This window comes from Penicillium expansum, assembly GCF_000769745.1.
Source record: "Penicillium expansum strain MD-8 chromosome Unknown contig35, whole genome shotgun sequence".
Classification (NCBI taxonomy): domain Eukaryota; kingdom Fungi; phylum Ascomycota; class Eurotiomycetes; order Eurotiales; family Aspergillaceae; genus Penicillium; species Penicillium expansum.
In genome coordinates, this window is record NW_015971157.1 from 188,163 (window position 1) to 201,649 (window position 13,487).

The following is a 13,487-nucleotide window of genomic DNA, read 5'->3' on the forward strand; positions in this document are numbered from 1 at the left end:
ATTAGATGAACAAATACTGATCCAGAACAATCTACGAGATTCAATCTATTTTCCGAAGCCGACGTGGGCATATAGACAACGATATGACGTCTACACTATGTTGCACTAGTACTTGTGTACAGCATGCCATACAATCTCACAAATAGGGAACCCCGCCTCCCCCCATGAAACGCAACTACCCCATTGCACAGGTGACAATGCTTGTCTCCAATCTGTCTTTTGACCACACAGGGTTTAGCGAGAAAAAATCACCACATGTCAGATGCCGTCATTATTTTGTGCCCCAATGCTCGGTTAGTAGCCGACATCTGGAGAGGGGCCACTTCCGTTATAGGATTATGGCTGAGATCTACCCTGTTTTACCATGAGTTTGTCAGAGTGTAATTACAATGCATGACCCAAGTCATGATTACAACTTACTATTGGATGATGAGTTCAAAGGCAGTCGAACTGTCACATTGTCTATACCCAAAAGAGTCGCGGCCTACATACAACAATCCACGGATATATACACTAACTTCTTGATCTCTTGATAAGCACCATGTTTGTTAGATGCTTAAAGTTTGATTCGTCTGTGCCACATTGAGTGCTACATTCGGACTTTTCTTAGGATATCCGCCTACCCTTTTATCTAGGTATCACTTGGGTCTTTTTTGTCGGTTTGTGCTACGTCTATAGATATACAAAGTTACATTACTTCTAATAAATGAACAAAACCAAAAAGAATCATATTATCAGTGCAACATAAGGTTGCCATTGCCATTAACTATTAGCCCACTGGTCAGTGCACTCCATCCAAACACCTGGAGACTAATGTACCCGTCGAGGTAACCACCGGCTCTACGTAACCATCTAAAACATAGGCACCGGTAAGACAATCACAAGGATAAGCCTAGCTCTATCCGCTAGGGGTCTCAAGATTACAACCTGGAGTGGACGAGAAAGGCCAATTAATAATGGAGACCTTGAAAACACCTAATGTCTCCTTGGTGTGGTACTAGATAAAACCAAAAATCATCATCTGTATTGGCGGTACATATATGCAAGATCATCAAGTCAAGAACTTTTCCGTCCTATTGACCAGGAGAACAAACTCCCACAAATCATTACTGTGTCAAATAAACCTAGACATCATCCACAGTAAACAGTCGTGGAAACCAAAAATGCGCGTTAAATGAACATTTGGACGAGGAAACTTGGAGGGAAAAAAATGAAATATAAAACGCCCAACACCATTTTGCACCCGGTATCGAAACCAATGGACAATGATTAAGAATGGGTCTCGTTTCAGCCGCATCGGCATCAGCGGGGCTTCTAACGACGATCCGTCTTGCCCATACCACGCTTTCCAGAGAACTAAAGAGAAAGGAGTTAGCAAATAGTACTGATAGTGAAAAGATAATATGGGAGAAAGAAAAAAAAAAAAAAACTTACCAAGTGCTTCTCGAGAGAGGCAGTGGTGTGACGATCAGCCTCACCAGCACGAGCCATACGGTTCATCTTCTTCTGGCCCAGCTTGGCCATACGCTCGGCCTTATCACGGTTGCTGAAGGTGGTGATACCGTCGAGACGACGGTTAGTTGCCGGTGTGCTGCGGGCGCGGCTCTTAGCGCGAGCAAGAGCCTTGTGTGGGTTGTCGTCGACGTCCATAGCGTCAGGGTCGGCAGTAGGCTCACGGATAGTGGTGCGGCCGCGAGGCTGGTTGGCAGCGCGGGCACGAGAGCCAGCTGCACCATTGTCGTAGCCAGCAGAGTCCAGACCCCTGGTCATCTCGGACAGCTTCTTGGACTTGGCGCTGCGGGGGATGGCGGCGCGGTTCTTGAGCGACTTGCGCATCTTGGCTTCGTTGCGCATCAGCACGCGCTTCTCGCGGATGAGATCGGCCTTCAAGCGGTTGTCGGCATCTTCGGCGTCCTCCACGCTCTCGTCGGACTCGTAATAGCCATCTGCCTCGAGCTTCTCTTCTTCCTCCTCGAGGGCGGCGAGCTTGCTCTCGATATCCGGATCCACAAAGTCGTAGATGTTCTTGCCCTTCCATACCTCGGGAATCTTATCGTGGTTCCACTCCTCGTTGCCAAGGGTGTAGTCGCGCTGCATGTCGAAGTTGTAGACACCGGCACCACCATTCTCCTCTTCGATGTCGCGCTCCAGTCTCCGGCGGTTGGGGTCGTTCTTGTCGTACTTCTTGAGGTCCTTGACGGCTTCGGGAATGAAGGTCTCGCGCAGACCGCCCATAGGCTGAGCCACGTGGATACGGGACAAAACGTCGCCGAGACGGCTGCCGGGGGTGGCAGCGCTGGAGCCGGACTTGAGCTTCTGGGAGACTCGCTCAGCGAGGAGCTTGTCGCAAGCGGCGTTCTTGACGGCAGTCACACCTTCGGTGGTGGTGCAAGAAGCCTGCAGCATCTCGACATCCTCTGCCTTGAGGATCTCCTGCAGTTGCTCCTGGTACTCAGGCTCCAGGTCCTCAGGACGGCGCACATCAATCTTGTTAACGACAATGAACACAATCTTGTTGGCGAACAAGGGCTTGATGCTGTGGAAAAGCTTGATCTGATCGCCGACGGAGTATCCACACTGCTCGGAAAGATCCATGAAGTAAAGGATAGCGGAGCGCAGGTGAGCAACAGCGGTGATCGATTGCATTTCAATGGTGTTCATCTCCTCCAGAGGGTGGTCCAGAATTCCGGGGGTATCAATGGCCTGGAAACGGAGGTACTTGTAATCGAAATGGCCGACGAACAGACTCTTAGTGGTGAAAGCATAGGGCTGAACATCGACGTCTGCGCGGGTGATATTGCGCAGGAAACTGGACTTTCCGACGTTGGGGTATCCACAGATCAGGAGAGTACGAGTGTTAGGGTCGATCGAGGGCAGACGACCCAAGTGCTGGCGGACCTGCTCCAGGTAGACGAGGGGGTCCTTCAGGCGGCGGGTGATGGTTGCCATGCGACCGAGGGCAGCGCGCTTGAGCTGCTTGCACTGGAACAGAGACTGCGCATACTTGATGAGACGGACGTAATCGCGAGAAACGGTTTCAATCAGGTGCTTGGCGGTTGAGACTTGACCAAGGGCGATACGGAAGTGGTCGGCATCGTAAAGAGTGTTCATCAAATCCTTGTCTGGTGGATATTAGACCCCACCCGAATAGCCATAATCACCACAGGAGGAAAACTTACGGAAAGGATGGATATCCTGCAGGCGAGGGAATCCATCGAGAATGTGCTGGAACTTCTCACCGAAAGTCTCCTGTGTATACTTGACCTTTCTGGTGTAGAATCCTGATGTAGAAAAAAAATTCGATCAGCGATTGTGCTTTATCGATAACCATGATAACTTTTTTTTTTCCATCTTGCCGTCATGTCGGATCATTCAGAAGGATTAGGATCATACCTCTGATACGGCTGATCTTGAAACCAGCACGAATCTGTGTGGGAAGCTGTCTCTGGGTGCGACTGAGGACAATGTCCAGGAATTCCTGGTGTGTCGGCACAGGCGCAATCTACCAAGCGGTGAAAAACACATCAGCAATCTCCTCAGGTCAAATATGGCGCAAAAGGGTAGTTGGGGATTGACTCACATCCTTCCATGTCGTCTTCATGATGGGCACAAGTCAGGAGTCAAAGTAGTAATGACTCTTGAAACAATCCCGTGAGTGAATGGGTGTTGATAGAGTGGGTTTTTCTCCACGAAAAAATTGCTGGCAGTCCTTTTTCTGCCGGGCGGAGGGCAAATGCGGGGACAGGGATTGGACGAACCGTGATATAGGCGAGTCACGTGATATATTAGAACAAAGACGGACAAGTACTCCATGAAGACTCAAAAAATTATCTGGAAATTTTGTATATTAATATCTATCTCTTGCCATAATCTAACGTGATGCTCATATACATTGCATTGTCGTCAACTATGGTACACAGCCCTTTGTGACCGATTCGGGAAACTCGAGCTGTTTCTGCCCAGATTCATAAAAATAATCCCGCCACCCAAAGAAACACCATTGCTTTTCTCTTAAAAGCCCACCTAGGATAGACCCTTGAGGTGAGACAAAAACATGGAGGTGCGTAATAAAAGACATATCAAACCCGTCTGTAGTTTAACATGCTCCCAGCCGAAAGGATGCAAAAGAAAGAAAGAAAGAAACCTAGTGAAAAAAAAACTTCTTACTCCTCAAGAGGCTCGGGGCCAAACTCTAGGATCTTGTTGGGGTCAGCAAAGATTTCCTGATAGTCGAAAAAAAACACATACCATATCAACCCAACCACCACCACCGAACTGGCATTTGCTAGGGCCATGGGACTCGAAGCCAAATGACTCGTAGAAGGGGATGAGGTGATCGTGTACAATGATCGCGATGCGCTCAGCAATCTGAGCCTCTCTGATACGGTGGATATATGACTTCATCAATGTACTTCCAACCTGCTTGCCCTGGTGCTTTGGGTCCACAGCAAGCGAATGAATGGCAATGGTATTGCCACCTTCTTCATGACCAACGGGGTTCCCATCCTCAACGGACCAACGTTCGTTTTTCCAGTTAGCCGGAAGTCGCATCGACCGGTCTGTCACAAGGGGCTCTGATGTGCGAGTGGCAATGATGTGTCCAACGAGCGTTGGGCGGGGTTTGGTTTCTCCTTCTGCGAGCAAAGGAAGAGTGAAAAGGCCCAGGCTAAGCTCGGGGCATCTGGTGAGACGGTAAATGAACTATCAAAGTGTTAGCAACAAAAGTCTCCATCAGTCTAAAGTCGCATCCAATTCATTTCGAACCGACATAATTCAAATGTTAAATCGGTACTCGATTTTGGTGTAATTGGATCTTTAACAGAATCCGAAGAGCCATACCTTATCATGAGAGCAACGCTCCTGCTCGGGAAAAGCTTCCTCTACTTTCACACAGTCTTCCACATTAGATGCGGAGAGCAATTGGACGAAAGGATGCAGCTCATCCAGCTTTGTACGGTTGTGCGAGGGTGGGCGGCGGAACCAGTATGGGAAATCGGTTGCGTCGTCGTCCTGATCAGCTGCAGCATAGTCCTCATCCACTTCGTCATCGTCGTCCTCGTCATCATCAATCGGAAACCCATTGGCTAGTTGAATGCCAGCACGGCTCATGATACGAGCCAAATCGCTGTTGTTGGGGTTTCCGAGAGACAAGTCATCCGCATTGGAGAGTGGTCTCAACCCGTTGTCCTGGCTAGACATGGACTCAGAGAGGTATTCACTTGGATCGGACATCGTGGGCGATCGAGAAATGAACTGGGGTATCGAAGGTCAGAGCGGCTAGAGCGGCTGAGATCGAAATTTCCGAGGGTAAGGGCAGACTAAGGTGCCTTGATCAATTGGAGTGCAGGGGGTTACCCGGCTTGGTGGCGTAGACGAGGGATGTGAATCTAGAACGGTGGGGATTAATCTCATGCAAGTGATTGGGACCAATTTTTGATAGTAAATTGACAGCTGTTGTGGTAAAATTAAAGGAAGTCCGGAATCCAAAGTGCTTCCAATGGAAAATGTTGGCAATTCATAAGAATTCGCGACGGTGTGTGCAAGGAGGGGGGGGGGGGTTTGCGACCTTTGAATTCAAGGAAGCAGGCGCACTTACTTGTGATTTGACAATATTTGACGATAACTCCAGATGGTTAAGAGACGTGGTTTCAGACAAAGTATTCGGACGTGGAGAAGGGAACTTTTTGCAGTGGCGGGGGAAGTTCCGATAAAGTACCGATAAAGTACAGGAACTTATCAGTACTGCATTCTGGGCCGTGTTCGCCCTACATTACAATGTACCGCGATGTATCTGGTCAGTACTGTTACATTTTGCCCCAAAGCGGTCTACTCTTTTTTTATTACAGAGCTTCTAGAACTTGGAAGACTTGACTTCAAAATATACATATGTTACTCTTAAAGAGTTTTAAGTGGGAGTTTAGTTTTTAGTTTAAATCCAAAACTGTAATTGATATTAAGTTAATATGCAACAATATCATTATTCAGGGGAATCATAAAACACTACACACATATATTTACAGTTATATATGTTGTAGTGGCATCATTGACGTACAACATACAGAGGAATTGTGCCAAGCCCCTTTAGGGCTACATCGTTTTAATATGATCTTATATAGCCTCATGACTCTGAACAAAGGGTGTCCACTTCATTACAAGAGCTACTTAAGTACGAAGTACTCCATACATCTGAAAACCAGGGAGCATTCTAGTTGAGAAAGCGGAATGCGTGGTTCCCTCCCATCGGGTGAATTTATTTTTATTTTTATTTTTTGTCACAAAACTTCAAGTATATTTTCTTTTTTGATCTCTTTGTGTCTTATTATGTGCTTGAATCAACCTAAAACCAAGAGGTGTCTCAATACTATCTATCATCACATGCAGGTACCTACATGTAGGTAAAATCCAAATGTTGTAGATTGATTATATATTTATTGAAAGTACGGTGGACTTCCCTATATTTCCCTAGCTACATTCAACTCATAGTCTAGTCCTATTAAGTCTTGGCTCACTAAAATCTTTAGACAGAGTACTTTATATTTCTGAGAAGAGATGTATTACAGGCCTGGAGTGGACATGTTAAATGCCTCTCTCTTATCAATCTCGGTATCCACAGGCGGTGAGCTATAACCGAGGATGCGTCATATTATTTTCTTTTCTTTTTTGTTTGATCTTGACTCCCTCGTTCTCTTAATTCCTATATTATTATGTTCTCCGTTGATTCATGGTGAGATTGATTCTCTGAGGGTATTGTATTGGCATCAACTGTTGGGGCGAGCAATTGATCCCAGTCAGTAAGATCAAACATACACTCAACCATGAGCTCCCGAACGTTGAACTGGTCTCGAACGGCCAAATCCTCATTGGTCAAGGTAATCAAACCTGATATACTCCCACCAATGCTGAGTATCTATTGACTATAAATTTGAAGCAACATCTCGTTCGTCCTGGTGACCCCATTGCGGCGCGGTCGGCACAGGCGAATCTCCGACCCCAAATTGCCGAGTTCTCGGGCACCAGTGAAAGCCAAGATCGCCTAGGCCACCGTGCAAAGGAAAAATTGCTCGATCGGGTAGGTGGCAGATCACATCTCTGTTTCTGTGTCATATGCTAACGGCTGCGGGTTTGGCTTAGGAATTCTTTCTCAGCCTCTTGAACTCTGCGTCGACTAAGCGTGAAGCCAAGTCGTATCTAGCTCGACTAAAGGCCAGCCCCGCCAAATCGAGCCAGGATTCTACCCCCGAGTCCCCGAAGGAGTCCATATCATCATCTCTACCCTCTGGTGTCAATTTGGGCTCGTTCTATGGTGCTTCCAGGGCGGTGTACGACAGTCCTGTCTTCCGGCAAGATACAACTCCTACTCCGCGCGTGCAGGATATACCCGAAAGGCTGCACTTGGCCCTGATCAAAATCGCCACGCCGCAACTACTCGATGATGTTGTGATTAATGGCGTGGCTAAGACCCTGTCGCAGCTCGTCCGCCTGGGCATGGCGTGTTGCGTGGTTGTCGACCCCGGAAAGATGGACGGCCCTGCCGCGCGACAAACAGCCATTGAGCAGGCGAATCGGATATCGGCGGCAGTCGATGAGCAGCCCGACTCGAAATCCTTCAGACTAGACTCAGTGTTATCTATATCAGAGCGGGGTTCTGATCCACCAACGGTGCTGTCGCGAAAAGTTCTCTTGAGTGCCCTTCGGGATGGTCATGTGGTTCTTGTTCCACCGATCGCCTATATGGAGGAAAACCCACGAGCTGTCACCGTTTCAGCTAACGACGCTGCCCTTGCACTCACGAAAGAATTTGCGGGATTGTCATTAAATCCAAGCCCGGACGAAGACCCTGCAGTCACTGCCGAGAGTATCAGTACTCTACAAAGGGAGGTTTCACTGGACCGTGTCATTGTTCTCGATACGCTTGGGGGCATTCCAGCTTTCAAGGGCCCTCAGTCATCCCACGTTTTCATCAACATGGAGCAAGAGTTCGATCAAATTAAAGATGAGCTTTCCCAGGCAAGAAACTCTCTTTCTGGCACCCACGATTTCTCAAAACAACCTCTAAGCAATGGCCCAATCTTGGAAAGAAATCCGTTGCCAACATTTGTCAACCGTGGGCTTGTCCCGCCTGGGAAACCTACTGCGTCTGGTCAATCACCGGGCGCCGAAGTGATGGAGGAGGTGCTGGATGGCCATTTAGAGAATCTTCGATTAGCCCAACAAGCATTAGCCATGCTACCATCAGCCTCTTCAGGCATTATCACCTCCCCACAAGAAGTTTCCTACTCAGCCCGTTCACCACAAGAGGCTGCTTCAGACCTGTCAGCGGTCGGAACCCGTCGACAGCGCAACCCATTGATCCACCACCTCCTCACTGACAAGCCTCTACTATCATCCTCTCTACCCCCAGGTCGACGCGGTGCTCCCAATGGTGGCAGGTCCACCGCATTTACCCCGCTCACCTCTCACACAACCTTCGTTAAACGTGGAATGCCTCTCACAATTCTCCCAAACCCCTACACAAAACCCTGGACAGCCCATATTCAACCACGACTGGGACTGAACGACCCTACCATCGACCTTCCCCGCCTAGTCACCCTAATTGAAGACTCCTTTGACCGCAAACTCGACGTCTTAAATTACCTCGACCGAGTGAACAGCCGTATCGCTGGTGTCATCGTCGCCGGCGAGTACGAAGGCGGCGCAATCCTCACCTGGGAAACGCCACCGGGCGTACCAGACGATGGAAGCGAAGCAAGTTCCGCCCGCATGGTGCCCTATCTGGATAAATTTGCCGTGCTTAAGCGCAGCCAGGGCGCGGGCGGTGTTGCGGACGTTGTGTTCAATGCGATGGTGCGCACTTGTTTCCCCAATGGAGTCTGCTGGCGTAGTCGAATAGACAACCCGGTTAATAAATGGTACTTCGAGCGATCTTTAGGTACATGGAAGCTGGCTGATAGTAACTGGGCGATGTTCTGGACTACGCCTGGGCTGGTGGAGGATACCCAGCGCTTCCAGGACTATGAGGCTGTTTGCCGGTCTATTCAGCCTAGTTGGGCTGATAAGAAAAGTGTCATTGACTGATGTGTACATGGAAAGGATCATTGATCTCGAAAGATATCAATGATTCTGGGTGCCTGGTGCTGCTCAAAATATAGGCATTTTGCATATTAAAACCCTCCTGACTGGTTTCCCTCCCCGTTTGTTTAAGAATAGGGATATCCCCTCTAAACGTAGGCGATATTCGGCTCATTTTGAATAGGAAGATGACCTTGTAAAACGCCTCTACTCTTTTCTTTCCCACTTTTTCTCCTCAGCGCTACTCTTGCCAGCATAAGTCTCGAATAAGGTACAACATAAACGCTGCTGGCACAGACAAAATCACTACTGCCACGATTATTGGTGGACCATTGCATTAGCGGCCTCGGGGGGAAGTTGAGCTGCGGGAAACTGAAGTCCAATTTGAAAAATAAACAGAATAGTAATTTGTATAGAAACTCAACTGATTTTCTGTCGTGCCTAGAAGATGACGCGGAAGCTTTAACATATTCTGGGAGACGATCTTTCCTAGTCTAGCATCGCTAACTCGCTAACTCGTGCTGAATCTGCTTCTGATTCTCTTGAAGCTGCATTTAAATAGGACCGTATTCGACGATCGGCAGCTCCATCGCCAGAGTTACTATCTAAGGAGTTCTAGAGATAGAAGACGCAACCAGACAGCCATAAGCTCAGTATGCAGTCCAATATGAACATTCTCTTCTTATATCAATACTAAATCAAATATAGCAGAGGGCTAGTAATGAGAAGGTGAAGTGGCTACTCTTTAATAAGCCAGTAAACCGGCCCGTTTTTTGTGTGAATCAGGGATCCGGGATAAAAAAGCAAGATAGGGGTCAGCAAAGAGGATCATTTCATGATTTGATTTGCTTTATGGCTGGGAGTGTTAGCTAGAAAATAATCTATTGACAGGCAAGATGCTTATAATGAAATTTTTGTTTGATCTCCAAGATCTCACAGAACAACTAGCTGGCTCTCACATTGTATGGAGGGTGTGTTTGTGTTCCTTATAGAAAGGTTCCCGTCACCTCGAACCGATTATCAATCTCCTTAGTAGAGATCGGGTCGCGGGATCAAAGAGATAAAGCAGTCAAGGGGGGATCAGCACTTGACTAGCGTATAGAGGCATTAAGTGGTAATAGCGGGGAGGTTAGATACTCGGTGGGACTATGGACTTAAGATAAGCAATTCAGAAAGCGTAGGTACATTGCAAGACATTCTAGGATAGGCAAAATAGTTGATAAGCAAAAACATTGATGATATAGACGAGCGTCCTCGTAAGGTTAGTATACAAAAACGCGTATTTGGACAGGCAAACATTAGAAAACCCGGATCAGTCAAATTCGCTGCTCTATCACTTTCACATAATCCTCTCTTTGATTTATCGGTAGTAGAAAATTTGTGTATTTAAATAATAGAAGTAAGTGACCTCTTTTAAGATTCAACTAACGTAAAAATTCATACTAGAGCATGGCGCCTAATACTACAACTCCACGGCGACAGGAATAGTAAAGAGAAATACCCCAAGGCATATGTACTAGAACACTTCCCAAAAATTTTCAGATAACAGCAGTTCTGCAATCCTATAAAGTAGTCCTAGAAGTATCAAGGACGCTAAGAAATTATATCTCGTTATTCTATAAGACAACGATCATCCTAGGTAAGATAACGAAATATCATACGAGAGAAACATATATACCGGTGCCTTATATACTCAAGTAACAGATCACCATTCTTTGGCAGAGTTAATAACCGAACTAGGGCGACAATCCGCTATTACAGTGGCAAGATCTAGTCTTTTAATTCATTGCGCAAAAGGGATAGATTCTTTAAATCTCTTACGCTAATCTCCGCTTTAACAAATTCCAACTACTTTTAAGCATAGTGCAGTATATCTGCTTTCATCTCCTCTTGAATGATCGTTTCCAGGGGTAGAGGATTATCAAGCAAGAGAAGTTTTTAAGGCCTTAGGGTTCTGTTAGACTACTCTAATACAGCTTAGCCCATTTATTATCTCGAAATTTCCCACGCGAGTGCTTCCAAGTCTTCCCAGCGGTCATAACAATCATATATTAATATAAAAAGCTGTTTTTGGAGGATTTAGGTCCACTAATAGTCTATAATAATCTAAGCCAGCTCTCCATCCGGTACATTTATGGTCAAGTTATCAGGCACATCCGCTAGTAGCTGCACAGAGGGTAGCCAGCCCAATATATAATCACTCTCTTTGAAAGTATGACTGCTCCAAAGCAAGTTATTCCATTTAGGTAAAGTAAGCATAGTTCGGTCTCCTAAATCCTACCCCCTAGGGTCAAGATAAGCGCAGATTAGTCCTACAATATCGTACTACCAAATCGTGACAATAAAGTTAATAGCAAACAAGTTCGCACAGAAGCTTCCGGTCGAACCTTCTCTCACTCTCTATTCAGCTCCATTAGCAAAGGCAAAAGCTACCAAGCCACACAAGTCAATACAAGCAGCGGGTAATAATTCAACAACTACCAATAATTAAAGAGAACTCTCAGGCTTCTATAAACATCTACGCCTTATATCTTCAGACATCAAAACAAATAACCTTAGCCAACAGCACTCTCCTCCTTCGGCATAACAATACCAGGTATAACAGTCTAAGAGGCATTCTTTGATAGCTTTCTGCCAGTCATCCTTTTTTATTATAAACACGCTCATTATTTTAAGACGATTAATCTTTGTAGATAGCCAATTACCTAGTCATATGAATTTTCCATAATTATTTCCGTACTAGGACTTTACAATTTCCACATCATCCAGCCAATTATTCAAGATATTCAGGGCCTATTTACCCATTACAAAAGCAGCAATTACTACAAGTTAAGTTATTTCATCTATTATCCCCCTACTAATAGATTTCAATCCTTAAACTTATTATAGCTGCCGTGAAAGATTCTTTAAACTTACCCTTTTCTTAAGAACTAATAAGTATTCGATCATTCAAAGTAAGAATTTATATGATATATCGATCGACCATGGTAGAGAATTCAACTAAATATTAGAGCAGAATTTTAATCAAATAACTGCTTAATATCGGAATCTTATAATCCGTCAATCTTATTCAGATCAAAAAAGTTTCCTATATACTAATCAGCAGCAAGCTTATTTTTATACATAAGGGTACTAAATACGAAGATAGCAAAAATTATTAAGATCATCAAAACGTAACTATTCGAGAGTTCGCTATAAACTGGTAACAAACTTATAAGAATATTAAAAAAACGTTTACAGTGCTTCCGAAACCGTTACCACCACCTATACCCCAATTATTTCATATACTTTATCAGGTATAGCGCCGGGATCAGAGGAGAATCTCTACTAGAGCTATCGAGGGTGTTCTCTACGGCTTACCGCTCGTTTTCATATTTATATTCTTGTAAAGTCCGAGTGTAGGCAGCCTGTTCTATGGTAATTTGTTTCGTTAAAACTTATCACTTACTCCTATAAGTAGGATAAGATGAAACAATCGGTGTAATCTTCTAAAACCGGATAATCAGTATAAAGGATAATACTATATTTAATAATATCAAGATGAAAGACCGGCGTACTGATAAGTACTAAGACTATTCAAAAGAGACGATGATTGAATTGATCCAAGTTAATAAATTGCATATCTGAGACGTGGTAGGTGACTGGCTCTCTATTATATGACGAATAAATTGGAACCATTAGAAAGGTAATTCTGGTACCATAATGCGCGAGTCATCAGGCGACGCTCAAGACGATAGGTAGATGCCCAAGACCTGGACAATGAAAGAGAGGCAAAGAGGTTCCATGAGTTTACCGTAAAGTACAGTATTCAAGTCATTCTTTCGTCTTGTAAAAACAGACTTCTCTTTTACTAATACCTCTAGCATATGTCCGGGATTTTGGAAAAGCGAGCTCCTGATATCGTGTTCATATACACATAGTCTTTAGTAGGGACTTTGGTCACTGTCCATTCTAGGCATCTTGTTGTGCTTGTATTATTCTCTATTTTGCTAGTCGTGGATTCTATTAGCTAAAAACAGGCACATACTACAACCTCTATATAGGGGTATTTACTATTTTTTTATTTTTTATACTTACCCATATCATATATAAACTCAAATGTGAAGCCTATTTATTTTTACCTATTTTATTTAATTTGTGGTAGGGGTTGGAAGTTTTTTAACTGGATTTGTAGCTTTGGTTTAAAATTCCGAATTAGGTTAGCGTTTGGTCTAAAATTCTTAAAAGGGAATTGTTAGTCGAAAATGCAGTAGAAGTCGTCTGTATTTCGGACTATCCTATTCTCCTACATTTTCGACTATACTATTCTTCTATATTTCTAGCTATCGCCTACCCCTAGAAATTNTTAAAAGGGAATTGTTAGTCGAAAATGCAGTAGAAGTCGTCTGTATTTCGGACTATCCTATTCTCCTACATTT

General features: G+C 45.0%; 3 protein-coding genes across 3 annotated transcripts; 1 reads left to right on the forward strand and 2 right to left on the reverse strand.

Annotated features, from left to right (window-relative positions):
- Window positions 1-1,314: 1,314 nt before the first annotated feature.
- PEX2_011320 (putative GTPase NOG1) lies at window positions 1,315-3,601 on the reverse strand (the record flags this gene model as incomplete). The annotated part of the gene is made up of 5 exons (XM_016738409.1): window positions 1,315-1,356; window positions 1,435-3,122; window positions 3,180-3,281; window positions 3,394-3,502; window positions 3,581-3,601. 5 exons carry the CDS (start codon window positions 3,599-3,601, stop codon window positions 1,315-1,317), a joined length of 1,962 nt encoding a protein of 653 aa, XP_016603763.1.
- Window positions 3,602-4,163: 562 nt separating this feature from the next.
- PEX2_011330 (polyamine acetyltransferase) lies at window positions 4,164-5,232 on the reverse strand (the record flags this gene model as incomplete). Its single annotated transcript, XM_016738410.1, has 3 exons — window positions 4,164-4,199; window positions 4,249-4,701; window positions 4,840-5,232. 3 exons carry the CDS (start codon window positions 5,230-5,232, stop codon window positions 4,164-4,166), a joined length of 882 nt encoding a protein of 293 aa, XP_016603764.1.
- A 1,583-nt stretch (window positions 5,233-6,815) lies between these two features.
- On the forward strand, window positions 6,816-9,075 carry arg2 (acetyl-CoA:L-glutamate N-acetyltransferase; the record flags this gene model as incomplete). The annotated part of the gene is made up of 3 exons (XM_016738411.1): window positions 6,816-6,869; window positions 6,929-7,069; window positions 7,132-9,075. 3 exons carry the CDS (start codon window positions 6,816-6,818, stop codon window positions 9,073-9,075), a joined length of 2,139 nt encoding a protein of 712 aa, XP_016603765.1.
- Between the last annotated feature and the right edge of the window lie 4,412 nt (window positions 9,076-13,487).